The 27,125-nt window shown below is 44.0% G+C and overlaps 1 protein-coding gene across 1 annotated transcript in view; it reads left to right on the forward strand.

The window, feature by feature from the left end:
• The window catches only part of LOC122794473 (DNA polymerase nu-like), a 1,294,839-nt gene extending 1,276,240 nt beyond the window's left edge, over positions 1–18,599 (forward strand). Inside the window, exon 14 of the mRNA XM_044062895.1 lies at positions 18,525–18,599. Within this exon, the coding sequence (XP_043918830.1) occupies positions 18,525–18,581 (57 nt within the window). The 3' untranslated portion in view covers positions 18,582–18,599. The remainder of the gene's footprint in view (positions 1–18,524) is intronic.
• Positions 18,600–27,125: the final 8,526 nt, after the last annotated feature.

Genomic DNA, 27,125 nt, shown 5'->3' on the forward strand with positions numbered 1-27,125 from the left:
TGTGCAGGTGGCAAACGGGATCTGAGGATTGGAAGGAGGTTGCAGGATAGTATGGGTAAGGGGGTGGAGCTTGGAGCTCGGATCTTTAGCTTGGTATGCTGCCAGCTCGAATTTGTATCGGATCCGTAACCCACAGGTTGCTGACAAATGAAGTTACCTACTCAGATGGAACGTTATGGTAAGTACATAACTTCTTTTTTTCCCCACTGTAGTGCGTTCTCGGAGTTAGTATATTTAAGTAGGGGGTGGTGCAGGGGGGCTTGCCCCCCTGCAAAATAGTGTTTAAAGTTATTTATTTATTTATTTTTCCGATTTGCTGAATCAACATTTGTGAAAGTGCACTTTTGATGTAGTGCACTTTTGCTTAAGTGGGTTTCTACGTTTCTTGTTCGAGATTTTGAAATTTCGATTAAGAAATGTAGACCCATATACATGTATATATATAAATTTTACTATAATTAGACAACTTTAGCTATAAGCAGAATAAGGAAGACTACTAACAGTAACGGAAAAACGAGAGAGAGACTAGTAATGGAACTTAGTAGGGAAGTAGATATGCATTTTTCTGGCATAGGTGAAGTGTATCTCTGAAGTCCCTTTGAAGATGTTGTATCAGTATTTCTTGCTGTGATAACATCACATGTCCCAATATTACATCATTGTCTGGAATTAATGCTATCTGTCAAAGGATAAGTCTAGTGTAAGGTTATTAACAGCCTTTGATAACAGGGGTAACAGATTCCTGCTTAACTAAAAAGATAACTGTGTGAAATGTGTATTACTAACTTTTTTGTGGCTGTTATGTCTGCCAGTCTTTTATCCATGTGCTTTTCCACATTTGTGAAGGTGGTGGAGTAGTCAGTTAGTCTTCACAAGGTCAGTTAGTCCTCACAAGGTCAAATGCTGTTTTTCTGAAATCAGAAAAAGTTTGTTTCCTATCAGGAGCCCATGGATGGTGTTTGAGAAGATTAGATTTGTGATGGTACATTGGGCTTTGCAAGTACATGATAAATAATACTGAATCATACTAATTCATCAGAAAGTAACGGTAATTACCCATGCTCCAAACTTCCTGTATGTAGCTGATTGTAAAATTGAAAGTGGTCAACATTTTGCTCACTGTTCTGTACTGTAAGAAAGTACAGTTTTGTAAAATCTTACCATAATGGCAGATGTCATTGCTTTCACTGCTGCAGTATTCTTAACTATATGGGATTCCCTGCCCCAGAAGCCTGATGTCCGGGCAGTCTTCCAAAGACCTCTGAACTTAAAAAGTATGCCGAACGTCACCATCTGCTCCTTGCACAACATAGGGCATAAAGGTGACATTCAGGCTTACCAAAAACAGAACTGATTGCCCCAGGAGGAACACCAGTCTAAGGAACTCAAGAGGTAATGTGTACAACCAGGAAGGTAAAGACATCTACCATTATGGTAATATTTCACACAACTGTACTATGTCCTTATATTCATAGGTTCATAGGTTCATACTAAGCTATCTGCCCTGGGGCAATTATAAGCCTAGCCCGATTCTGTATGGCTTACGCCACCCCTTGATTTGAGTATACTGTGCCCTTTTTATGGTTTAGTTTACTGTGCCTCTGTCTAATAGTGACACGGGAGTAATCCCTGGGACAAACCTACGATCCCCCATCCACCTATCGAGATTCTTCTTGAAGAGATTCAGTGAGGTGCTCTGCCTCACATGAACTGGAATTCTATTCCAGAGCGAAGGGAGCCTCTGGGTTATGAACCTGTCCCTCCAGCAAGTTCTATTTATTTCTGTGCTGAGGTTCAAGTCCCTCAGTGTGGCTCTAAGGGATTTAGATTTACTGAGGTGGGGCATGTCCATTAATTCTGGATTTGACGTAGCATTGTATGTCAGGCATAGATCCCCTCCAAGTAGCCAGTATGCAACTGAGTAGAGCTGGAGCTTTTAACCGAGCAGCATATGGCATCTGTTTGAGACCCTTGATCCTCTTGGTGAGATACTTTTGGGGTCTTTCTAATTGCTGCAGGTGTCGGGTAAGGTACATCCCAAAAGGGGCATTGTATTCTATGATGGGCCTGATGAGGGATGAATAAAGGGGCACGATTACCTCTCTTGATCTAGATGTGAAACCCTTCGTGATGAGGTGGGCTATGTAGAAGGTCTTTCTAACCACTTTGGCAATGTGGTTTTCAAAGAAGAGATTGCTATCAACTTGGGTCCCCAGGTCCCTAATAACTTTCTCTGTACTTAATGGGTTTCCGCCTATGTGGTAATTTGTGGGCACATTGTTTTTGCCAAAGGGTATGACTATACATTTTTTGGCATTTAGCTTTAAACCATGACGCTGGCACCAGTTATCTGTCTCTGTGAGACCTTTTTGAAGGATGTTTGTGTCAGCTGGAGAGTCGATTATGGCGCCCAGTTTGCAGTCGTCTGCGAACTTGGTGAGCCATAGTCCTCCCACATTTGACTGTACCTCGGAAAAGTATATACCGAACAAGAGTGGTCCCAGGACAGAACCCTGTGGGATGCCACTTGTGACCGGTTTCGAGTCTGACATGGCTCCAGCAACTCTCACTCTGTGGGTTCTTTCTTTGAGCCAGTTTGCGACCCATCTTGTGACATAGTTGTTTATATTTAAGCTGGATAGCTTATCTATGATGCCCGAGTGGGGTATTGTGTCAAATGCCTTTGCAAGGTCCAGATAGGCTGTGTGGGCTACCTTCCCTTCATCTATGGCTTTGGTGACTGTTTCGAAGAAGTCAACCAGGTTCAAAAGGCAGGATCTGCCCTTGACAAAGCCGAACTGGGTAGGATCTAGTGTCTGTAGGTTCCCAATGTCTTTGTTTATGAGCTCCATGACCTTGCAGACTAAGCTAGTCAGGCTTATGGGGCGATAGTTTCCAGGGTCCGTAGAGGCTCCACCTTTGTGGAGTGGGACCACTGTTGCTGTACGCCATTCTGTGGGCACATATCCTGTAGTGAGGCTGAGATTGTATAGCTGTTTTATTTGAGGGATTAGTTCCTCTTGGAGTTCATGTAGGACGCAACCTGGGATGCCATCTGGTCCCATGGAAGCAGTGTTTTTTGCTTTGGAGAGGGCAGCCTTCACCTGAGCATCAGAGATGTTTGGGAGGCAGCCCTCTGCCGGGATAGATACTTGCTCTTTGGGGGAGGGGGAGTTTGCACTGAACCTGTCTGCCAGGATATTGGCGATGTCTGTGGGTTCAGTGTATTTTTTGTCGTTTAGAATCAACTCAGAACAAGTCTGGGAGTTGCATCCCAGGTTCCTAACATAACTGAAAAAAGCCTTATGATTGTCTTTGGTGTCCTGTGCAATTTTTCTCTCGAAGCTGGCCTTGGAGGATTTTATGAGGGATCGTAATTTTTTGCTAGTACTGATCAGAGATGCCTTCCCTATTAGGGATTTTGCTCTATCATGTAGTAGCTTCCTCCTTCTGTTGTACAGTTTATTTATGGCAGGGGTCCACCAGACTGGACGCCTGCCTTTGTATGATTGGGTCTTGGTTTTGTTTGGAATAACATGCTTCATGCATTCCTGGAGATATCCGTAGAATGAGTTTATATAGGATTCTGCAGTTTGGGCCGTAGTTTCCACTGGCCCTGGGGCCTTGAAGGATTCCACTGCGGTTTTGAGAAGTGAGAAGTTCGCTTTTGAGAAGTTTTTCACTGTGGTTTTCCGGGCTGGGGGTGGGGTTGGGATGTGGACATCCAGTGAAATTAATTTATGGTCTGATCTTACCAATGAGGGATAATACTTCTGGTGTGGAGCATAGAGTCCCCATGTTGGTAATGATCAGGTCTAGTATGCTGTCCCGTCTTGTGGGAGTGGTGACTAGCTGTTCCATAGCATTTGAGTTTATAATTTCCAGGAACCTTTGGGCTGAGGTGCTGGGGCTTGATTAGTGCTCCCAGTGTCAATGTTTGGGTAGTTGAAGTCGCCCAATATAATGGTGTTCAGAGAGTTCATCATGTTCTCCAATGTTTTCAGGAAAGCTGATGCAGTATTCTTAACAATATGGGAGAGTGCCAAAGCTCATGAGGAAACTTGGGAGCAGGAAAGGGTAGAAGTCCCCTAAAAAAACATGAAGAACTGAACTAGCAAAACCAGCTGTAGCTCTAGAGATACCATCCAACTTGTATTGCTTGGTAAAGGTATGCACAGAAGTCCGGGTAGCTGCTTCATGAATAAGGTTAGTCCCTCTACAATGAATAAGGTTAGTATCTAAGCCTTTGAGAAATACACCAGAAGAAGCCATGGCTCTAGTAGATTGAGCCTTAACTGAAAAAGGAATACTCTTACCATGAAAAGTGTAACAAAAGGAAATAGCCATATAAATTCAAGAAGAAACAGTTTGCTTGGATACAGCAAGCCCCAAAGATCTAGGATGAAAAGAAACAAAGAAGTGATCAGATTTTCAGATAGCCTTGGTCATATTCAAATAAATTCTAAGTTACCTATGCATGTCCAAAGTATGCAGCACCCTCTCACTGTCAGTTTGGGGAGGGGGGGGGTAGGCAGATTAATAGACTGCTTAAGTGATAGCTCATTAACCACCTTCAGTATAAAAGAAGCATTAATGCTCAAGGATAATGTATCCTCATGAAAAATCAAAAAAGCAGGACAAGCCTTAAGGGCCTGCAACTGAGACAATCGTCTTGCAGAAGTAAATGATAACAAAAGAACGGTCTTGCAGGAGCAATGTTGCAAGGAAACTGAATCAGCAGGCTCAAAAAGAACCGGAGTCACTTTCTCAAAAACAAATTAACATCCCAGGGAAGAGGAACAGGCTTCATGGGAGGTCTGATATTAAGCATGCCTTTAAAAAATTGTCTTACCTCAACTCTAGCAGCTAAAGGAGGAGAAAAAAGGCAAACAAGCAGAGATAGCTGATAGGTGGACTTTAATAGAAGAATAGGCTAAACCAGCATTGAGCAACTCATACAAATAAGAGAGAAACAAAGATGCATCCACAGTAAGTAGGTCCAGGTTATGAGAGAGACACCAAAAGGAAAACCTCTTCCATTTGGATAAGTAGGATTTCCTAGTAGTAGGTTTCCTGGCCTCCTGTAGGACTTGCAGCATGTCCTCAGGAAAAGGTGTCTATGAGGAATCAAAATCCTATCACCCACAGTGTCAGCTGAAGCGTGCACGGGGGGGATGGATAAGTGATCCCTTGTCTTATGTGATTAGATCTATCTTGTGAGGTAGTTTGTGATGATTGTCCCTGGCTAGATGCAGAAGAAGAGGGAATCAGTAATATTGCAGCCAAAAGGGAGTCATCAACAAGATTTTGGGAGCATCCTGTTGGATTTTAAACAGGACTTTCAGAATAAAAGGAAGGGTAGTGAATGCATAAAGAAACATCCCCTTCCAAGGGATTGAAAGGGTGTCCACCTTCCATGCCAGAGGATCTGGAACTCTGGCACAAAACAGAGAAAGTTATCTGTTCAGAGAGGAGGCAAAAAGATCCACTTGAGGAGTACCCCACTAGTGGATAATGTCCAGAAACACATCCCTGTGAAGCATCCATTCGTGGTACTGAGTTAAGGACCTGCTCAGAGTGTCTACCACAATGTTCTGACTGGATGGGATATAAACTGCCTGAAGAGTCACGTGATAGCAAGATCCCATATGAGAAGTGTCAACTGGCAAAGAAGATAAGAACTCATTCCGCCCTGTTTGTTGATATACCCCATCACTGTGATATTGTCTGTGTATACTTTGAGAGGCCCTGGAGAAAAGAGAGATTGAAAAGACTGAAGAGCCAGAAGAAGGGCTCTCATATCTTTGACAATGATGTGCTCCTTCTGCTGATGAGGCAACCACACCCCCTGTACCTTTAGGGAGCCAAAAGTTGCCTCCCATCCCATGTCTGAGGCATCTTTGAACAATTCCTGAGAGGGGAAGATTGGGATGAAAAGGGAAACCTGGATTCAGAGACAACTGTTGAATCCACTATAGAAGTTCCTGTTTGAGGTAAGGAAGAAGAGGAACTACAGATTCTAGAGGATGAGCATGTTGAAGCCACACTGACGTCAGAAACCACTGAAACTTTCTCATATGAAGTTTGGCCAGAGGGAGCATCAGAATGGTGGATGCCATGAAACCTTGAACTCTCAGAAACTCCCTAGTTGTGATGGAAGCCAGAGGAAGAAGAGTATGAAAGAAAGAAATGGGAGTTAAGGCCCTTGGAGGGGGCAGGGATGCAAGCATTGGCACTGTCTGAATCATGCAACCCAGAAAAACATGATCCTGAGAAGGAGACAGAAGAATTTTTGAAATTTACAGTGAACCCCAGGCTCTGAAGATGGGATGTGGCAAAATGAAGATTTTGCAAAAGGGTTTCTGGAGAAGACACCTGAATCAACAGGTCACTGAAGTAACGAAATATTTGGATCTCTTGAAGTCTGCAAAAGACAATCACAGGCATTTGGTGAACACACTTGGGGCAGTAGAAAGGCCAAAGGGCAAAGCAGAGAACTGAAAATGCCAGGAAGCAACGAAGAAACACAAAAACATCCTGAATACAGGATTAATCGAAATATGGAGATAAGCATCTTTGAGATCCAGAGACACCATATAGGCCTGAGGGAGCAAGAGAGGAAACAGAACCTGAAGGGACAACATCTGAAAGGAAGGTACTTTTATTAAAGTGTTTAGATGAGAGAGGTATAGAATAGATCTCCAAGTGTCCTCTTTTCTGGGCACTAGAAACAGTTGGGAGTAGAACCCTTTCCCCCTTTGGGACACAGGCACCTCCTGAATATTACCCTGAGACAAGAGATATTAAAGAAGGCTTTCAAAAAAACAAAAAGTTTTGTAAGATGTGACATAGGTGCAAATGGATATGACATGAAACAACTGTATAAAAGACCAACCTGCCGAACAGTATATACATGTAACATAAAAGTTGAAACTAGACATTTAGCAAAAGAGCAGTTATATATAAAAGGTGGTAGTAATAACTATGTAAGAAAATGATGCTTTTTGTAATGTCTTTCAATCTGAATGGTCTTACAGATAAATATAAAAAAGAGAGTAGTGAACTATATTAAAAAATATAAAGTGCAAATAGCTATGCTACAGGAGACAGACCTGAAAAGAACCAAACGTGAATTTGATAAAGAAAGCTTTTCAGGATGGTTATTCAGTGGAATATCTGGGCCAAATGAAAAGAGTACTTATATTACTTGCAAGAGGAGCTCCAATAGTGATAGAAGAGGGAAAAAAAGATAATAATGGAAGATGCATAGTACTAAGGGGTTACTGGCTAGGGAGGAGGATTACACTGGCATGAATTTTCATCCCCCCTAAAACTGCTGTAATGGAGCTTAAGAAAATTCTGGGAGAAATAATCAGCTTTCATCAAGGATTATTACTTTTAGGTGGAGACTGGAATTTGGACTGCAACAGTGAAGATGTGTCTAGGGGTCCTAAAAGGGAAAATATAACAAGGCAGGATAGATTTTTAAAGACATTTTTCAAAATGTTTGGCATGGAATATGTGAATTCAGTACTAGGAGTTCAGAGTGAATTTACATATTATTCACAGAGATACAACAACTAGGCTAGATAGATATTATATCTCACAGGAACATGTGCATTTAATTGAAGGTCTTGAAACACACCCAGTAACTATTTCAGATCATGCACTAATAATAACTAAAAGAAAAATGCAAGGTAATGAAATAAAAATGAAACACTTGGCGCTTTCCCACCTATCAGTTGAAAAGAGAGGAATTTAAGGAGTGGATTGTCGAATTAATTCAGGAGCTACTAGAGAAGATAGAATTATCTTCTGAAAACATAGCTAAGGAGTGGGATAAAATTTAAGTGGAGCTTAAAACTAGATTGGAAATAAAAGAAAGGGAGATATGGTTTACAGTAACAAGAATTATTTAGATGGGCTGACAAATGTTAAATTTATTGCAAAATAGAGAGAATCTGTCAGAACAAGAAAAGGAGCAGCTGCATAATGCTAAACAAAAAATAAGGGATTACCTCGATAATATGCACAAGTTTAGAAAGATTGCTGTTAAGCAACTGTTTTTTGGTAATAATTCTAGAGTACAAAAACTTTTAACACAACTCAGGCTACAGAAAGTGGAAAGGTCAGTCACCAGGCTTAGGGAACCTATAACAAGGAAGATAACAAGAGACCCTGTAGAAGTATTAGAAATATTTCAGACATTTTATGAAAATTTGTATAAACCAGGGAAATATGGAAATCAAGAAAAGGTACAAATGGAAATGTTTATGGAAGAATTAAATACGCCAAAGTCAAAGGTAGATGAGACTCAATTACGAACAGTTAGGATAGGAAGGGATGAGATAAAAATGGCTGTGTATAACCAATCTACAGGAAAGTCCCCAGGAATATATGGGATTCCAGTGGAAGTTTGGAAGTTAGGAGGGAAAAAACTGATAAAGATGTGAAAGGTTTTGTTTAACAGTGGGGAGGAGAAGTACCAGCATCCTGGAAGAAGGCAGTGGTAATGGTGACCCCTAAAGAGGGTAAAGATCCATCGGATCCTGCTTCATACAGGCCCATTTCAATACTAAACCATGATTATAAAGTGTTTATGTCTACAATGCCTAAAAGTATGGCAAAAGTGATACCAAAGTTGATAGATATGGATCGGTGTGGTTTTGTGAAGAGGAGGCAAACATCTGACAATATTAACAGAACCTTGATAATCCTGAGAGAAGCAGAATGTAAGAAAGTACCTCTTTTATTGGTGGGTCTTGATGCAGAGAAAGCATTTGACAGAGTAGACTGAGACTTCATGAGTAGGGCAATGGAAGTATTTGCTTTCCCTGATACAATTATAAGGTTGATTAGAAGAATATATGAGGGATCGGAGGCATGAATTAAAGTGGGTGTGGTCCTCTCCGATAATTTCTGCTTGAGTAGAGGAATCAGGCAGGGCTGTCCACTTTCCCCTTTATTGTTTGCATTATATTTTGAAGAACATATAGCAAAAAGGGAAAATATTCCTGAGGAGGCTGAGGAATGCCCATAAAAGGAGGACGGGATTTCCATACCATGAAGTACCATTGACGAATGATTGACAGAACCCAAGAATCCTGAGTGATCTGAAGCCAAACTGGAAAAGAAAGAGAAAGGCAAAGAGAAAGTGTAATGTGATTGGGAAGGGACAGATAGTCACGCAGCTTTGTTCACAAAGGAAGGCTTTGGAGTTCCTGAAAATTGAATAGCCTTAGCAGGAGTAGTCCATTTGCCACTCTTCTTGCCATTAGTAGAAGAACGGGACTGCCTACAAACAAAGGCAGGCTTAGCGGGGCAGTTTTTCTGAAATTTAGGCACAGGAGAAACAAACACATGTTTAAGTTCCTGTAAGGCCTTACCCATATCCTGAAGGAACTTAAACAGACCAGCAGCAGCTTCCCCAAACAAAAGTTTAGAATCCAGAGGAGCATCCATCAACTTAGCTTTAATATAATCAGGTTGAGGTAGAAGCCTAAGCCAAAAATACCTCCTCATAACTGAACCAAAAACAGCAGCCCTAGAAGAGGCATCTGCCACATCATAACTACATTTAATAGAATGATGAACAACTTGAGAGGAAGTCCCTAGTATGGAAATATCAGAAGTTTTACCCTCAGAGTCTGGAAAATCAGATATAAGTTGACATGCCTGGGAAAGAAGAGCCAGCACATACCTAGACATACAAGTCTGATAATTAATACCCCTAAAAGCTAGGGTAACTGAAGTGTAAACCTTTTTACCCTGTTCATAGTTCTGCTTTTCTTGTCAGAAGGCAATAACTTGGGCGAAGGAAGCAACTGAGTTGGCTTATCAAAGGTTACAGACACTACTGAGGGGTCAGCAGCAAGACGTTTATATAAAAAATAATCCACAAGAACCCTATAAAACCTGTCAAGGTTCTTGGGAGCAGGGAGGAGAGAATCAGGCACCTGAGAGGCATTGGAGAAAGCATCCAGTAAAGCAGCCAAAACAGGAGGAATAGCCGCAGGTTTATGAGAGTTCAACTTTAACAACTCATAGTACCTCTTATGGATATCAGAGACCTGAGTACAATCCCACTTGAAATATCCATCATCCTAGAGAGTGTGTCCCCAAGGGAAATTTCCTTCAAAAGAACATCAGGAATGATAGAGTCCTCCTTCACCTCTGGCCCATAGTCCAAAGGAGAAGGAATTGGAGTAGAATAATTTAGGGATTTGTCAGCAGAATCCGACTCCTCCTCAGAAGAATCCTGGTCTGTAGGCCTTTTAAGAGGAGTAGAGGACCAAGGAGGAGCAGGAACTGAAACCCCATGAGGAGGCTTTAAGGACATTAAGGCAGAAAATAACCCATGAGTAAAAGCCTGCCACTCACTTTGTGGATCCCTAGAAGCAGAAGAAACGTGTTTAATTTTTTGTTTCTTTTTTAAGGGAATGTCCTGAGAAGACTCACATCCAGGACGACAGTTGAGAACCATACCAGGAACTTCTTGCCCAACTAAAAACTGAAAAACTCCACTAGGCCCCTCAGAAAAAATCAACCGTGCTTCCCTCTGAACATCCGAGATGGATGCCTGCAAAGCCTCTTTGGACATGCTGCCAGCTGGATCCTCACCGGCCTCCAACACCGTCGCAGCTGGGAAATCTGACAACAAAGCCGGATGAGCTTCTGGATTTGTAACAACCTCTGGAGAAACACCTGCCAGAGGCTGGACAGCAGAAGATTCTGGTCATACCTTTTTCACCTTCTTCTTCCCTAACGGCTGAACCTTAGGGCGGGAGATTCCTTCCATATTATATTTAGCATGTAGTTTAAGATGCTGGTTCTCAAGATACAAGGAAAAGGAAAAAAGTCTACTGTGAAGGATTTTTGGAACAAACACCTGGCAAATAGAACAAGGTGTATGGTCATGAGAAGCACCTAAGCACAAAAGACACTTATAGTGGCGGTCTCTGTGGGGAATCTGTCTCACGCACTGGCATTTACCCTTCCTGGATGACTTTAACCTCAAGGAACACAAAAAATGAAAAAAAATCCTAAATGGGACCTTTTTCTTGCATAAACAGCAAACAGGCATAGGAAGTATGAGCGAAAATGTGCTCATCTGGCAGGTAAACAGACTAATGGTGTAAAAGATACGTTCAGACTAGCGACAAAGTAGTTCTGTTTTTGGTAAACCTGAACGTCACCTTTATGCCCTACATTATGCAGGGAGCATGTGGTGACGTTGATAATACCTTTTGAATTCAGAAGTCTTTGGAAGACTGGCTGGATGTCAGTATTCCATGACAGAGAATCCCATATCATTAAGAATACTGCAGCAGTGAATGTAAGGATATGTAGTGTTATATATTTGAAGACAGAAGTATAGACTGACTTATTTAAATGCATTACTGTGTGGCACTTGTTTGATTATTTGATGGAAATTGGGCATCTGAGATTTGCTGTGATTGTCTTTAGGAGAAAACCACTAACTGCTGTTTGCTCATTATTCTGGCTTTATAGGACTAAGCAATTTGTGTGAAGCAACTTTGAATACCTTAATGGTTATTCTGTTTTGGAACTTAGCTGAAATACATTGCATGACCATAATTTTTATTACATTCCAAGATCTGAAAAATACACAAAAATGGCTATAATTGTTGGGTAGGAGTGGAAGCTATCAATGGATGAAAGCATCTGACCCTGTTCTCATTTTCTCATTGTAAAAAGTCACTAATACTGCTTTGCACTACAAGTGTACATTTCTGTGAAATAAGATGGAATATTTTACTGTGATTGCTGAGTTTCTGTGTGAAGCAAACTTCAATTATTGTGATCATTATCATTATTATTTATTTATTTCACCACAATCAGATGTCTAAAGGGAAGTAAATATTGTGGGAAGAAATAGCCAGGGAATTGCTATGGCTAGTCTTGTATAGGCCATAGGGTCGATAGCCTGGTACCAACCTATGAACCAAGGGATAATTGGCTAGGCTTAAAATGGCTCGCAAGGGCAGCTAGCCTAGTATTAATCTATGAACCTATAAAGTGTACAGTAAATAAAGTATTTCTAATTGATGGGTACAGAGACCATCTGTGGATACAAATAACTTATCCCTGCTGTTAAGAGTCACTGATCTAGTGTGGCAGTAGTAGTGTCATGCAAATGCATTGTATTTGACTAGTATTGCTGTGACTTATGATCTGATGTTGGCAATCTTCATCTATTCTTGACTTTTAGGTCTATGGTTCCGATCCTTGGAACCAATCTGGCCTTTAAATAGCTCGTGTCAGCCAAAAAATCTCTCAAGCTACAAGTCCACCCACAATGCCCCTCTCTACATTACCTCAGGTCTCGTTTCCGCTCTTACAGCAGGATGCGTCAGCCAACTGCTCTCTCGTAGCTAAGTAAAACTATATTTTTTGTCCTTTTTCTCTGTTATTAATCACTAAACTCCTTAAAACTATTTATTTTTTCTGGTTTACACTTAGTTTGAGTATGTGTTTTAACTTTCCCTTTACCATTGTTAATCTCCACTACAATTGTTGGTAGTTCCTTCCACCCCTCAACTTTACCATTAGGTAATCTTTCCTACCATTGCTAGTAATGCTTTCCTTTGTGGTGTGACTGCTTGTTGTTTTTTCTCCTCTTTCTTTTACTTCTGCGTCTACTGTGTTTTTATTTAGGGTGAAGGCAGAAAAATCTAAAAGCTCCACTACTGGAATTAAACAATGTAAAGAGTGTGGCAGGAAAATGGCAAACTCAGATGGCCATGATTGTTGTGTATATTATTTGTGGGCACCCCACTTAAGTACTGACTGTACAATCTGCCAGGGTTTCAGTAACAGAGTCCTGGTAGAACACAGAAATAAGCTTATTCTCAAAGGGCTTCTTAAAGCCCCTTTCGAAGAAGGCTTGTCCAAGGCCGACCAGTGTCCTTCGGCCTCTGGTTCCAAAACGTTCCATTCTGTGCAGGCAACTCCTTCAGCACTGGCCATTAAAAAGCACAAGCATGCAATTGTAGGTTCCTCTTCAGAACTGAAATCTAAGGTTCTGAAGCTTTCAGAACAGACTGAATCTTCGGCACTGTTACCCTTACCGGTGCCATTGACACCGACCACAACACCCACTCAAACTATGACTCCTACTGCTCCCACTTTGGCTACGGTTCCAACACTGGCACTGATTGTCACTGCTACCGTGTCAGCTCTGATATCTGCCATGGCTCCGCAGATGGTGCTGAAGATTGACATTTCTACTCAGCCCAGGACCACTTATTCCCCCTCCATTGATCCCTCCCTTGGGCAACTCCCTATCCCCTTTCTAGAAAGACCCGAGTCTCCTTCTGGATTATCCATTCATTCCATCAGAAGTCTCTCAGAGGTTCACATAGTAAGGTTGGTGGATCAGATCCTGACAGCCAGGGTCTTCCCTCATCTTCTCAGGCCTCTCTCCCTTCTGGTGCAGGGGGTTTCTCTCCCACGACCTATTCTTACTCTCCTGTTCTAACCTCTTCACAGGCTTTAGAGTTCTCAACTCCAACTTCACAGGTTCCAATTACTTTGGCACCGATAACCTTTTTGTCTTTTATGTCAGGTACCGCTCTGACTCCGTTGGTGCCTTTGGGACCAATGGGTCCCCGAGACCATGTCTTTGCCATCAGGTCTGAGGGGTTCAAGTCACCTCTGATTTTGTCTCTTTGGGCTGCACAGACAGAGGTCCTGTCCTCAGTTCTGGTTTGTCAGATGGGTCTCTTGGGGTTGGCTGTGACCCTGATCCCGAGTCTGTCTGTTTCGGTTTTGGGCTTCCATCTGTCCTCAGGGGTATCCTGCCTTTCAAACCATGGAAAGAGCCTTAGCCACTGATTTGTCTTAGGTGGCTCCTGTTGTGTTACCAGAGTCTCACCCTTTGACTCCAGGTTTATCAGTTCTATGAGCAACCTCTACCCCTGGGCAGGGAGCTCCAAGGTAGCAAGATGTACCTACTAAAGACATACCCTTTTCCAAGTCCTCTTCAGATGCTTCCACTGAAAAGCCACCTCGGAAGAGATTGTGTAAGAAGAAACACCTTGAATCCGTCAAGGAGGACACAGATTTCGATGAAGGTGAGGGTTCCCCATTGTCACCCCTCGAAGACATCTTCTTCGGAGAAATTGTTGAAGTAATAAAATAGATAGGTGATTGAAAGCCCAAAGAACCCTTCCTCTGAGAAATCCGTGTACTTGCAGGCCTTTGGTGCTCACCCGTTTACCTCCTGGGTGACCCCACCTGCTGACAATGTAATTAAATTGATCACTCAGCGGGCTTGGAAGTCTCCTGATTCTGTAGAACCTGTACCCTAGAGACCTGACAAAATACTTTCCACCCCTGAGGACCATCCACATTGGGGAAAGGGTTTAGTAGTTGATGCCATGGTGGTAGCGCCTGCCACCAAGAAAGAACTAGCCAAGGAAAGTTCTACTGTTCATCCCCTAACTGAGAGTCCAGGGAGATGGACAAATTTGGGAAACAGGCCTATACATCATCGACCTTTTCCATCAGGTCCTTGAACTTTTTTGCACACTTTACTAGACTTCAGAGGGATCTGGTCAAGGAGCTGTCAGATACCCTGATGGGAGCAGTGGCTGAGGGGTTCAAGAGAAGGTGGCCTCCCAGTTAGCTACCCTGGAGTCTATTTCAAACTTGTCCATGAGGCTCATTGCGCATGCAGCCGAAGGGGCAACCAGGTTATCAGGTTCAGGTGTTGCTATTCGATGACATGCTTGGATGTGCCTGTGTGAGTTTGCAGAGCTATTCAAGTCTTCTTTCATCAGTGCTCCCTTTGATGGATCCTTATTGCTTGGGCCCAAAGTTAATGAAACTCTGTCCAGTTGTGAAAAGGATGGAAAGACTCTATCTGCTGTGGGAGTACGTGTTTCCACTCCGCAATGATCCTACTCCAGGAATCAAAGGAGTCACAAAATGTGGTTCAAGAAGGCCCAGAAGCCTTTCCAGGACACACGTGGTACGGACTCCCTTTGGGGCAGAGGGGGGAGTTACAGAGGTGGGGCGGTCCACCGAATCAGGATTCCAGGGAGTCCTTCTCTGGTCAACCCTTATCAGCGCTCCTGAAAGGGGGCCAGATTGCTTGCCTCTGGAGGCAGTCGGGGGAATATTCTCCTTGCACCCAACTGCCTGGGAATGTGTAACTACCAGTGCCTGAGTGCTAAAGATTATTTCCAGAGGTTATTCAGTCCCCTTCACCTTTTACCCAAGAATCTGAGCAAGACTTCCTGACATTCCACCCAGCCAGAGGGATCAAGCAGCATTAAAAATACAAAAGCTGCTAGGAAAAAAGAGTCATCCAAAAAGACCCACCAGACCAATTAGGATCCGAAATTCACTCAAGATTCTTTTTAGTGTCAAAGAAAACAGGGGACTGGAGACCAATTTTCGATCTCAGCATTCTAAACAAATTTGTCCAGCAGTCAAAATTCTGGATGGTCACGGTTCAGTCAATACTTCCCTTCTTAGAGGAAAACGATTGGATGTGCTCTGTTGACTTTCAAGACAGATATTACCACATAAAGATGGACAAACCCTCAGGAAAGTTGCTCCGCTTCTGGCTGGGAGCCAGTCATTACCAGTTCAGAGTGCTGCTCTTTGGTCTCACCACAGCCCCCGGGGTGCTCACGAAATGCATCGCAGTGGTCACAGCACATTTGAGGCTGCATGGATTCTGGGTGTTTCCTTACTAGATTGCATCTACTTCTACAAACAATGAACTTCATTCTGGAGCTATCTCAAAAGCTGGACATTTCAGTCAATCTTGTGAAGTCTCATCTGACCCCTTCTCAAAGTATGAAATTCATCAGAGGTCGTCTCAACACTCTGTCTTGTGTGGCATCCCTTCCCTTCTACAGGTTGGAGAAAATACAATCGCAGGTTCACCCTTTTCTTCATTCAAGCAAAATAGTGGCTCAGCAAATTGTGCAAGCATTGAGCTCCATGGCAGCAGCGATCACATTAGTCCCACTGGCAAGATTCACATGAGATTTCTTCAATGGCTGCTTGCGAACCAGTGGTCTATTCTAACCCACCCCATGAATCACCTAGTTTTTATACTCAGCCAATGCAAAAATGACCTATCCTGATGGATACAGTCCAAAGAGATTCTTATAGGCCATTCCTTTGTCCTCCCTCAGTCCAAGGCCATAGTGACCATGGATGCTTCCCAGATGGGGAGGAGGGGGCATCCATCTGGGGAAGACAGTCCAAGGCAAGTGTTCCCCCTCCAAGGCAAATCTGCATATTAATGTTCTGGAGCTCAGGCAGTGCTTCTAGTGTTGTAAGCATTTCATCCCTTCTTACCTCAAGGGACAATAGTTGTTTAGTCAGACAACATGTCCATAGTCTGGTACATGAACAAACAGGGGGAAAACCAAGCTGTATCCGCTGTGTTGAGAAGCCTTCGAGTGTGGCAATGGGCCATAACTTCCAATCACTTTCTGATAGCAAAGCATATCCCGGGGAGTTCAAATGTGATTGCGGACAAATTGCAGGTGTATCCTCATGCCTCACAATTGGTCTCTAAACTCCAGAGTGGGGAAGAAGATTTTTCTTCGCTGGGGCCAGCCTTGCTGCGATCTATTTTCCTCACACCTGAACAACAAGTGCAGAAGCTACTTTCCCTAATTCCACCTCAGGGGGAGTCCCCAAGAGATGCTGTTCTTCTCAATTGGCCCCAGGGTCTCCTTTATGCCTTTCCCTCTGATCCCTCTTTCCTTCAAGAATGCAGCTGGGTTGAGAAACAAAATAATTCTCATTGCACCTTACCGGCCTCAACAAATATGGTTTCCCTTCCTTTGGCCTCATCTGCTTTGCCATCTGTGGATTCTGGACCCAATTCTGGACCTTCTGTCTCATCCTCAGGGACTTGTGCATCCCAGTCTGCAGACCTTTAAGCTGACTGCTTGGTTTCTCCAATTCCATAGTTGCCAGGCATAATGACATCCCATCTCCTGTATACACATTTTGTTAGCATCCCATAAACCATCCACCAGGAATCTCAACCATAGTAAATGGAAGAGACTTTCTATCTGGTCTTCTAATAATGGTTTGGATCCTTTTTCAGTGCCAGTAGAAAAAGTTCTAGAGTTTCTAGCTACCATCTTTGGTAAAGGAGCTTCTGCTTCCACTGTTAAGGTTATTTTAGCAGCTATTTCAAATTTCTGTAACAGTTTCGGTGATCAGCCCTTAATATCCCACAGGCTTTGTAAGGTTTTCTTAAGGGCACCATTCATTTAAAGACTCCATTCAAGGATCCTCTTTCACCATGGGACTTGACTGTTGTGTTGCAGTCTCTTACATTTCCTCTGTTTGAACCTGCAGCTACCTGTGACTTAAAATTTCTTTCTTGGAAAACGTTGCTTCTTAGAGCTGTCACCTCAGCAAGACGATTCTCCAAATTACAGGCTCTATGTTGTAAAGCCCCTTATCTAGTTTTTCATAAAGACAGAGGGTCACTCAGAACAAACTCATCTTTTCTTCCTAAAGTGATTTCAGAGACCATTATCAATCAATCTATAGACTTTCCTGTATTCTTCTCAAATGTTTCTAATAAAGGCGAATACTGCTTGCATCTTCTGGACATGCACAGACAGCTACATATTTATCTGGACAGAACTAGGCATTTTAGACAATCAGAACAACATGAAGATCGACAACACAGGTGGAACTTGTGTTAAGTCATAACTTCTTTTTTGTATATGTGTATATTTGTGTTTGTGGGAGGTGCAGTATATATAAGAGTAACACATTTGCTGTAATTTCTTTACTTTCCATCACAAATATCATCATTGCCATTATGCCTATGTAGGGGGGAAGAAAGTAGTTGCAGTGTATGTAAGTGTAGCAACTTGGTTTGTTGGGAACAGGGTGTGTATGAAAGCATCTGCTTATTGACACTGGTGCAGTGAATAGCCCTGCTATGTCACAGTGCATTGCTCTGATTGAAATTTTTGGCTATGTCTTTTTTTGTGTAGAGTCTGCATACTGTTCTGATCTCAGAGTTCACCTGTTTGCTCTAGTTTCCTCTATCACCCCAAAGACATGTCACAGGTGAACCGGCATTTCTGCAATTTCCTTCTGGATAGCAGTAGTAATGCAGTTAATGAGACATTATATTTCAAAATTAAGGCATAAAATATACCACAGAAAAGTCCCTTGGACCGCTAAGGGCTTCACATTTTCCACATCCGTGGCTATAAATAGATTTTGACATGGACTTAGTATTGGTGGCGTTTGTTCTTAGTACCATGTATTCTAAATCTGGCCCTGCTCAAAGGGGTGCAGAGATAGTTTCTGTAGGCTATGTGAAGGGCTGGTGATGGTTTTGTCATTATTACTTTAATTGTCTTACAATGGTACCTCAAAGAATTGCACAGAAGGTTGCTATAGCTCTTGTGGGGGCTGGGGACAGTGTGGTCATTTTTTTTATATATGCCTCTGACAACAAGTTGAAATACAATACTGTATTCTTGTTATTCTTTCAGGTTTGCTCTATACTGACATCAAAGATACGCGGAAAGGTGGCTGCCTTCAGAAAGTAGGGATGAGGAGACATGGTGTGTGCATGTATGACAGCAGTCACTTGAAATGTATGACAGTTGCCATTTGTGTCTTAGCTTTCATTCCAGTCTCACACCAGATGGACTTATAGAGGGTGAGTGTTGGCAAGTAGTGAGGAAGCATTTTCACTAAAGATTTATGTATCCTAGGAAGCATTTGAATTCTGAATTTACTGTAAGCTACTATTTTGTCAGCATGAAGCCTTGAACTCAAATTGCTTTTTCCTTGAAAGAAAACAAAGGACGGAATTTATTTCCTTATTGTGCTTTTTGTTCCGGCCATCTATGGATCAAACTTTTGTAACAATGCTTTAAAATGCATCTTAGAGCATCTGAAATCCCCATGGCATCTGGGGGGGCCTAGGTCTCCCTTTTAATTAATTTATTTCCTACACATATATTACTGTGCAGTATCAGTCATTTAAGATGTGTTGAAAGGATGCAAGAAAAATTAAAGATGAACAGTAACACTAAATTTATTTCCTCAGTAATGGGTTTTGCTGCAGCAATCAATGGATGAAAAGCTTGTTTACATGTCTTCTGGAAAAAGGTGAAGAGTAAGATAAAATATGAGAAAAGGGAGGAAAAAAGTAATCTGTATAGTGTGGGAGGCCTGGATGGAGAGGGGCAGGGGAGAGCACTGGAGGATGTGTACAATGGGGAAGCAATAGGTAATGAGAGGGTGATGTGGAGTCCCATGCCCAGGGCATGATTTCACTGGGGCCGGCTTGGTACATAGTTGTTGTAATGTAACATCATTGCATCTAAATGCCAGTTACTGTGAATGTCTCTCTGTAGGATAGGCCAACTTAGTGTGGTAGACAGGCCTTTTGTAATGTAAGAGCATTGTAACTTCAGTTCAGTCTGTGCACAGTACTCCTAAAGATTTTTAGCATGAGCTAAAATGTTGCTTAGGAGTGGTTCCTTCCAAAGAGTGATACTTAGACTGGAAGTGTCAAGGGGGGCCCCAACTTTTCACTTGCTTGGGCCTCCCAAAAGGCTAACACCAGATGTTAAGTTGTCAATCTCGCCTTCATTCTTGCTTGATGGGTTCGGAGCCGATCCCTCGGCTCCGACTCGGCACTTGCTAAGCTCGAGAGTTTCTTCTACCAGCTCGAGGCAGCCCCATATCCCATGATGCAAGGCGGTAAGTACCCAGATCTCGTTTGCCGCTTCGCTTAGGAGGTCTTCTTTTTACCAGCTCCTGGTAAGTTGTTCACTTTTGTGATTTTTCAAGCCCCTTTTTTAGTCTAAAACTAATTTTTTGATAGTTTAAATTTAATTTCTATCCCTTTCTGACAGAAATTCCCTGTCTCTTTTAATTTTGTTAGTCAATTCCCTATCCCATCCCCCCCCTGTTAGGGTGTGTGTGTTGGTGTTTTATAGAATACCTCTTGGTATTTTGTTTAATTTAATTTAATTTAATTTGACTGGTGTGTGTGTATTGTGTGTTCGGCACCATGTCAAAGGAGAGGGTTTCAGGTTTTAAGAAGTGTGACTCGTGCTGTCAGAAGATGTCTCTGACAGACGGTCACACTTCTGCCTGTATTGTCTGGGCCCTCTTCACCTGCAGGACTCCTGTGCTATTTGTCACTCCTTCAGCCAGAGAGTCCTGCAGGAGAGACGTAACAAGTTGATTCTTAGGGGCCTTCTTACGCCGGAGGGCTCTCCGGCTAAGTCGGCTCCACCAAAATCAACAAAACCTGCCAACGCCCAGGCTTCTGTATCTAAGCCTGCGCCCTCGGCTCCGACTGCATTGAGTCGAGATCGGCTCGGCTGGAGCCGATTCTGATTGACAAAGCTTCGGCACCGATGGCTATCGGTGCCGAATCTGTATTGTCCACTTCGATGTCGGCGCCGATCGGTTCCGACACCCATGTGGCACAGGCATCGGTGTCGGCTCCGATCGGCTCCGACACCGTTACTTTGGTGGCTGTATCGGCTCCGGCTGGAGCCGATACATCGAGACGTTCTGTCGGCTCCGAGAAGTCGGCGCCGACAGGATCTGTAGTATCGGCTCCGATGGCTCATTCCAGGAAGAGGTCGAGGTCTCCTTCCTTGGAGCCGATACTTTCGGCTCCGGCTCCGCCTCTTCTATCGGAACGGAGCCATCGGAGCCGATCTTCAAGGTCATCCAGGTTGTCAGATCATGACCTAGAGAGTGGTCAGTAGATTACTCAAGTCACAGGTACTGGCCCAAATGCTACACAGTCCGTCTCAGCAGACGACTGTTGGCCCACACCCCGTTACAGTTCCTCCTTCAACTCTACCCCAGAGTTTGGAGTTGGAGTCTTCGGCATGGTTACTGCTACGGCTGGAGGACGGATACCCCTTCTGTTCCTTCAGCCTCTACTTTTATCTCCTCTTCCTTAGAGGGATTCAGTGGTCGGGCTTCCATGGTCTCCTCCGAGGGGGTGAGTGGCATCGGACCCTTGTCCGAGCCCGCTCTTCCCTTGGAGCCTCGGCCTTGGTGAGCTCGGCTCCGACATCTGCCTCGGAGACTTCCCTTCGGTGGTCCCGGAGTTCCTAGCTCTTCGAGCGGGTTCTCTCGGACCTGCCTGGGAGGGGAGCATTCGAGGTAATGAAGAGTGTACTGGCCACTGGTATCAGTCAGCAGTCTGTTCCGTAGCTCCTCCCTCTATAGTACCTGTTGACATCTCTGCCACTTCTCTTGCTACAGGACCCAGAGATCCTCCGCCTCAGGTTTCCCCATTGGGAATTTCCCCTCTTCCGAGGATTCTCCTGATGTTTCGGGAGATCCTCCTAGGAAGAGGACTTGTAAGAGGAAGCATGTAGACTCCCCGAGTCTGTCACTTGGATAATGACTTTGATGAGTCAGAGGGATCCCTAGATCCCCTCTGAGGATGTCTCCTTCTCAGACATCCTAGAACTTCTGAAACAGAGGGGAAACTGGCCCACCAACAATCCCTCTGAGGATGAGTCAGTATACCTAGAGGCGTTTGGATCTCGGCCCTCCACCTCCTGGGTGTCTCCGCCTTCGACCCCTTATGCAAGTTATTGCACGAAAGGCGTGGGCAGCTCCTGACTCTGTAGAGCCAGTCCCTAGGAGGCCTTCAAAATTTATCACTGCCCCGAGTGACAAACAATTCCTTACCAAGGGTGTCCCCGCTGATGCCATGGTGGTGGCTGCGGCCACCAAAAAGGAACTTGCAGATTCTTCCGTGCCCGTCCATCCTCCTAATAAGGACTCTAGGACCATGGATAGGTACGGCAAGCGGATGTTTTCCTCAGCGACCTTCGCTATGCGTTCGCTGAATTATTTTTGTCACTTCACCAGACTCCAGAGAGATATCCTGAAGGAGCTGGGAGAAGTAGTTCAGGATCCTACAGCTGCAGGGGCTCAAGAAAAGATTGCTTCGCAGCTAGGAACCCTCAATTCCATTGCTAACTCCTCCATGCGGCTAATATCTTATGCTGCGGATGGAAGAGTAGAGCCGAGGCACAGGTGTGGCTCTTAGACGCCAAGCCTGGATGCGGCTATGTGATTTTATGGATCCCTTTAAGGCGTCCTTCACAAATTCTCCCTTTGATGGGTCAGCTTTGTTTGGCCCTCAGGTGAAGGAAACCTTGACCAGGTGTGAGCAGGACGGCAAGACTCTTTCTGCTGTTGGAGTCCGTTTTTCCACCCCTTCTAGGCCTTATCCCAAAGGACAGAAGGGTGGGAAGATGTGGTTCCAGAAATCCCAAGGAGTCACGCCGGATTCACGTGGTCAGTTTACCCCTAGAGGCAGAGGGGTAACAACAACAGACGCTCTAGAGGCAGAGGGGTCCAAGAACCAGGGAAACAGGGAGCCTCTCTCTGATAAGCCCTTTCAGCATCCCTGAGGTGTTGCCCGGCTGTCCCTCCTTGGAGGCAGTCGGGAAGATTATCACTGTACCCAGAAGCCTGGCATTCCCTCACTCAAGACAGATGGGTACAGTCGATCATATCCAAGGGTTACATAATTCCTTTCGAGGAAAGTCCCTTCCCTCAAGTTCCCTTCCAGATGTACCACCCGGTCTAAGGGAGATTGCAGAGTTAGAAATCGCAAAACTACTGCAAAAGAGCCATTCAGCCAGTTACAATAGACCATTCAGAGCCCGGAATCTACTCAAGGTTCTTTTGGTCCCCAAAAGACGGGAGACTGGAGACCAATATTGGATCTCAGCAGACTCAACAAGTCTGTCAGGAAGACAAGATTCGAATGGTCACTCTTCAGTCAATTCTGCCCTTCTTACAGAAGGACAACTGGATGTGCTCAATAGATCTTCAGGATGCGTACTATCACATCAAAATTCACAGACGCTCCAGGAGATTTCTCCGCTTTCGGCTGGGGTCCAGTCACTTCCAGTTCAGAGCCCTGCCCTTTGGTCTCACTACAGCCCCAGAGTGTTCACCAAATGCATGGCAGTGGTCACGGCTCACCTGAGACGTCAAGGATTCCAGGTGTTTCCGTATCTCGACGACTGGCTCCTGTCAGCCACCACCAGGCATCAGCTTATACAAGCCAGGGATTACACAATAGACCTTTGTTCTCATTTAGGCATCTCAATCAACTTCGAAAAGTCATCCTTATCGCCCTGCCAGTCTATTACCTTCATAGGCGCAAACTTAAACACTGTTCGGATGTCAGCTACCCTTACAGAACAAAGAGTTTCAGACATTCAGACTCATGTCAGGATCATTCTGGCCAGCAAGAAAGTACAGGCCAGAATGGTTCTAAAGGTATTAGGTCTCATGGCTGCGGCCATTACTCTTCTTCCCTGGCTCGATTCTACATGCCTCCTTCAGTGGATGCTGTTCACACAGTGGTCATACCAGCAACTCCCAATGCGTCACCAGATTCTGGTGACACAAACATGCAAAGAACATCTTGCTTGGTGGATCACATCGTCTCAGGTTCACCAAGGCAGGTGCTTTGTACCTCCGTCCCCGATAGCCACTGTCACCATGGATGCCTCCCTGATCGGGTGGGGGGGTCATTATCAGGGCAGGATGGTTCATGGGACGTGGCAACCGTTCGAGTACCATCTGCACATAAATGTCCTAGAGATGAGAGCAGTGCTTTTAACGTTGCAAGCCCTCAACGACTTTCTTCCCGTAGGGACAATTGCAGTCCACACAGACAACATGTCTGTAGTTTGGTATATCAACAAACAGGGCGGAACCAAGTCCTACCCCTTGTGTCGAGAAGCGCTCAGACTATGGCAATGGGCGATCTCCTCTCATCGGTTTCTGGTAGCAACGCATATCCCTGGGAAAACCAACATTATAGCGGACAGATTGAGCAGAGCTATTCTCATGCCTCACGAGTGGTCTCTCAAGCAATCCATAGCGGAAGAGATTTTTCTGGAATGGGGTCGTCCATGTTGCGATCTTTTGCTACTCCCCAAAGCAGCAAATGAGCAGACTTCTTCAGCCTCTTCCGTCTATCAGGCCATCCCCCCAGAGACGCTCTGACCCAGGATTGGCCCCAGGGACTTCTTTATGCCTTCCCTCCATTTCCTCTGATCCCTCAGGTGATCCAGAAAGCTACCGTTTTGAGAGCCAAATTGATTCTCATTGCCCCTTACTGGCCTCGACAAGTTTGGTTCCCGTTCCTCCATCATCACCTTTTGGTGCAGCCGTGGCATCTGGACCCAGTGCCAAATCTACTGATTCACCAATCCGGTCAGCTGCACCGGTCAATCCCTTCTCTCAACCTCACAGCATGGTTGCTCCACTTCCTTCCTTAGCCAGGCTTCCTTTGATCTCTAACCCAGTTAGAGACATCATAGTAGCTTCACTAAAATCCTCTACCAGGAGGATTTACACAAGCAAATGGAACGTTTCTCTTATTGGGCTAAGGCCCAAAATATTGATCCTTTTACTGCCCCTGTTCAGGCAGTTCTGGACTTCTTAGCAGAGATTTTTCATGCAGGCTCCTCTTCTTCCACAGTCAGAGTTCAGTTGGCTGCTATTTCTAATTTTCATGTCGGGATAGCAGATCATAATATTATGTCCCATAGGCTCTGCAGGGCCTTCTTGAAAGGAATTTTCCTACTAAAGCCTCCAATCAGGAATCCTCCTCCTCAGTGGGATCTAAATTTAGTGCTGACATCCTTGATTCTTCCCCCCTTCGAGCCAGCTGTTTCTTGTTCCCTGAAATATCTTTCTTGGAAAACTTTATTCCTAGTGGCTATTATATCTGCCAGGAGGGTGTCTGAACTTCATGCTCTTTCGGTTCGACCCCTATTTGATTTTTCACAAAGACAGAGTATCTTTGAGAACTAATCCATCCTTTTTACCTAAGGTCGCTTCAAAAAACAATCTGAATCAATCCATTGATCTCCTGTATTTTTCCTAACTATTCAGATAGAGCTGAACAAAAGCTACATTATCTTGACGCCCACCGTCAGCTTAGATATTATTTGGACAGAACAAAAAATTTAGAAAATCTGATCAACTTTTTGTTTCCTATGCGGATAATAAAAAGGCCTTCCTGTTTCTAAAGTGACTTTGTCCAGATGGCTTTCTTCGGTCATCACTGAAATTTATACGATCAGGGGAAAACAGCTGTGCTCAAAACCTAAAGCACATTCAACTAGGAGTTTAGCTACTTCTACAGCTTTTCAAGCTAGACTGCCTTTGGACACTATTTGTGCAGCGCCACTTGGGCCACTCCTCACACTTTTGTTTCCCATTACAAATTGGACTTGGCCTCCAGGGACAGAGCCAGTTTTGGCTCTACAGTCCTCAAGAGTTTGTTCCATTGAGCCACCCAGGATAGAGGTCCTAGGACGCGGTCCCATCAAGCAAGAATGAAGGCGAGATAGACAAGTTAAGATAAAGAAGATATGTACGAACGATAACGTTCCATGTTAGTTGTCTTCTCGCCTTCTTTCTTGCGACCCTCCCTCCTTCCCCCTGGCCTGGACAGACCTTGTATAAGAAACTATTATGCTAAAGACCATTCAGACCTGGTCCTTTTTACATCTGTAAGTTTCTTCTTCCTTTGGGAAGTATTGTATGCTTGGTGCTATTGCCCTTTGTTTACAAACGAGATCTGGGTACTTACCGCCTTGCATCATGGGATATGGGGCTGCCTCGAGCTGGTAGAAGAAACTCTCGAGCTTAGCAAGTGCCGAGTCGGAGCCGAGGGATCGGCTCCGAACCCATCAAGCAAGAAAGAAGGCGAGAGAAGACAACTAACATGGAACGTTATGGTAGGTACATAACTTCTTATTCTGCTCATGTTCTAGTAGACACAGATGGCACACATTCACTCCATTAACAATTGACCTTTGTTTCAGTGAATGACGAAGAGCGTAGAAGAAACAAGAACACAGCTTTATTGGCATATAATCACCGCCACTTCCCATTTTAGAATTCTTTTTTTTTTTTCAGACTGTAAAAGTGAATCCCTTTTTTTATCAGTGCAGCTTCCTTTCTGTGACACACTCTTTGGAAATGTCTGCAGTACCCTTCACCTGTGACATTTACGTGTATGGGTGTGTTCAACATCTTTATGTAACAATGAGGACCATCCTTCAGTATGTTCACTTCCTTTATCAAACACTGAAGACCGTTCTTGATGAGTTGTATGGTTGGGTTCATCCTTTCCATGACTCACTGTTCAGCGACTTTCTTGTAAGAGTCCCCCCTCAGAGATGTGACACTTGGTGCCGACACGTCATGATGACATACACTGACTACAGAAGTGTGCTTAAGCCAATCCCACCAGTTCTTTTTTGATAGTCTTATAGTTCAGATCATGATCTTTATTTACATTGGTAGAGTTTCTGCATTTGATGCCTAGATGCCAGATTGTCAGTCAAGGTATATATTGTCTATACCGTCTTTGGGAGAAAAACTAAGCTAAGCACTGCTGTAAGTGCCACTTAACACTGCTACTTGACAACATCAAACAGCAAAGATTCTGGCCCAGCTTGCACTCAGAGAGATGGTGGTGGTTGAGAGATGGTAAGAAATCCTTGCATAAGCCTCCTAGAACTTGTAAAATCAGATATCAGCAAAAGCTACTCAGTTCATCTTTTCTATGCACTCCCACATCAACAAGTTACCAAGCTGACCAAGCTGTCAAACTAGTATCGATAATTTAGCTTCTGGCAAAAATGTCGTAGTGATTAATTACTTAGTTGCCAGGCATACAGATTCCACACTCACTAGGCCAATCTCGAGGCACTTCTGCATCTGGAACATGTTCATGTATGTGTAATTACTGAAAAAAAGCACTTGCTCTATAACTGAGCTTTGTGCCTACCATAGCCTTAGATCTGGTGGAAACTGGGGTGGAGTCTCCATATTTGTCAGGGACTATATCTTATCAGACTGATATCCAGAGACTCTTAGAACCTTAACTTACCATGGATAAAGCAAGCTTCCAATTTGTAGCATGCTACAGAATTCCAGCCATATCTCCAGATGATCATGGTAAATTCCTGGCAGTTTTAGAATAAATTCCTGTAAGTTACAGCTGCATAATCCTAGGTGACTTCAATTACCCTTTCAAAGATTGGAGCACC

This window comes from Protopterus annectens, chromosome 2.part1, assembly GCF_019279795.1.
Source record: "Protopterus annectens isolate FY-2018-M chromosome 2.part1, PAN1.0, whole genome shotgun sequence".
In the NCBI taxonomy this organism is placed as follows: Eukaryota; Metazoa; Chordata; order Ceratodontiformes; family Protopteridae; genus Protopterus; species Protopterus annectens.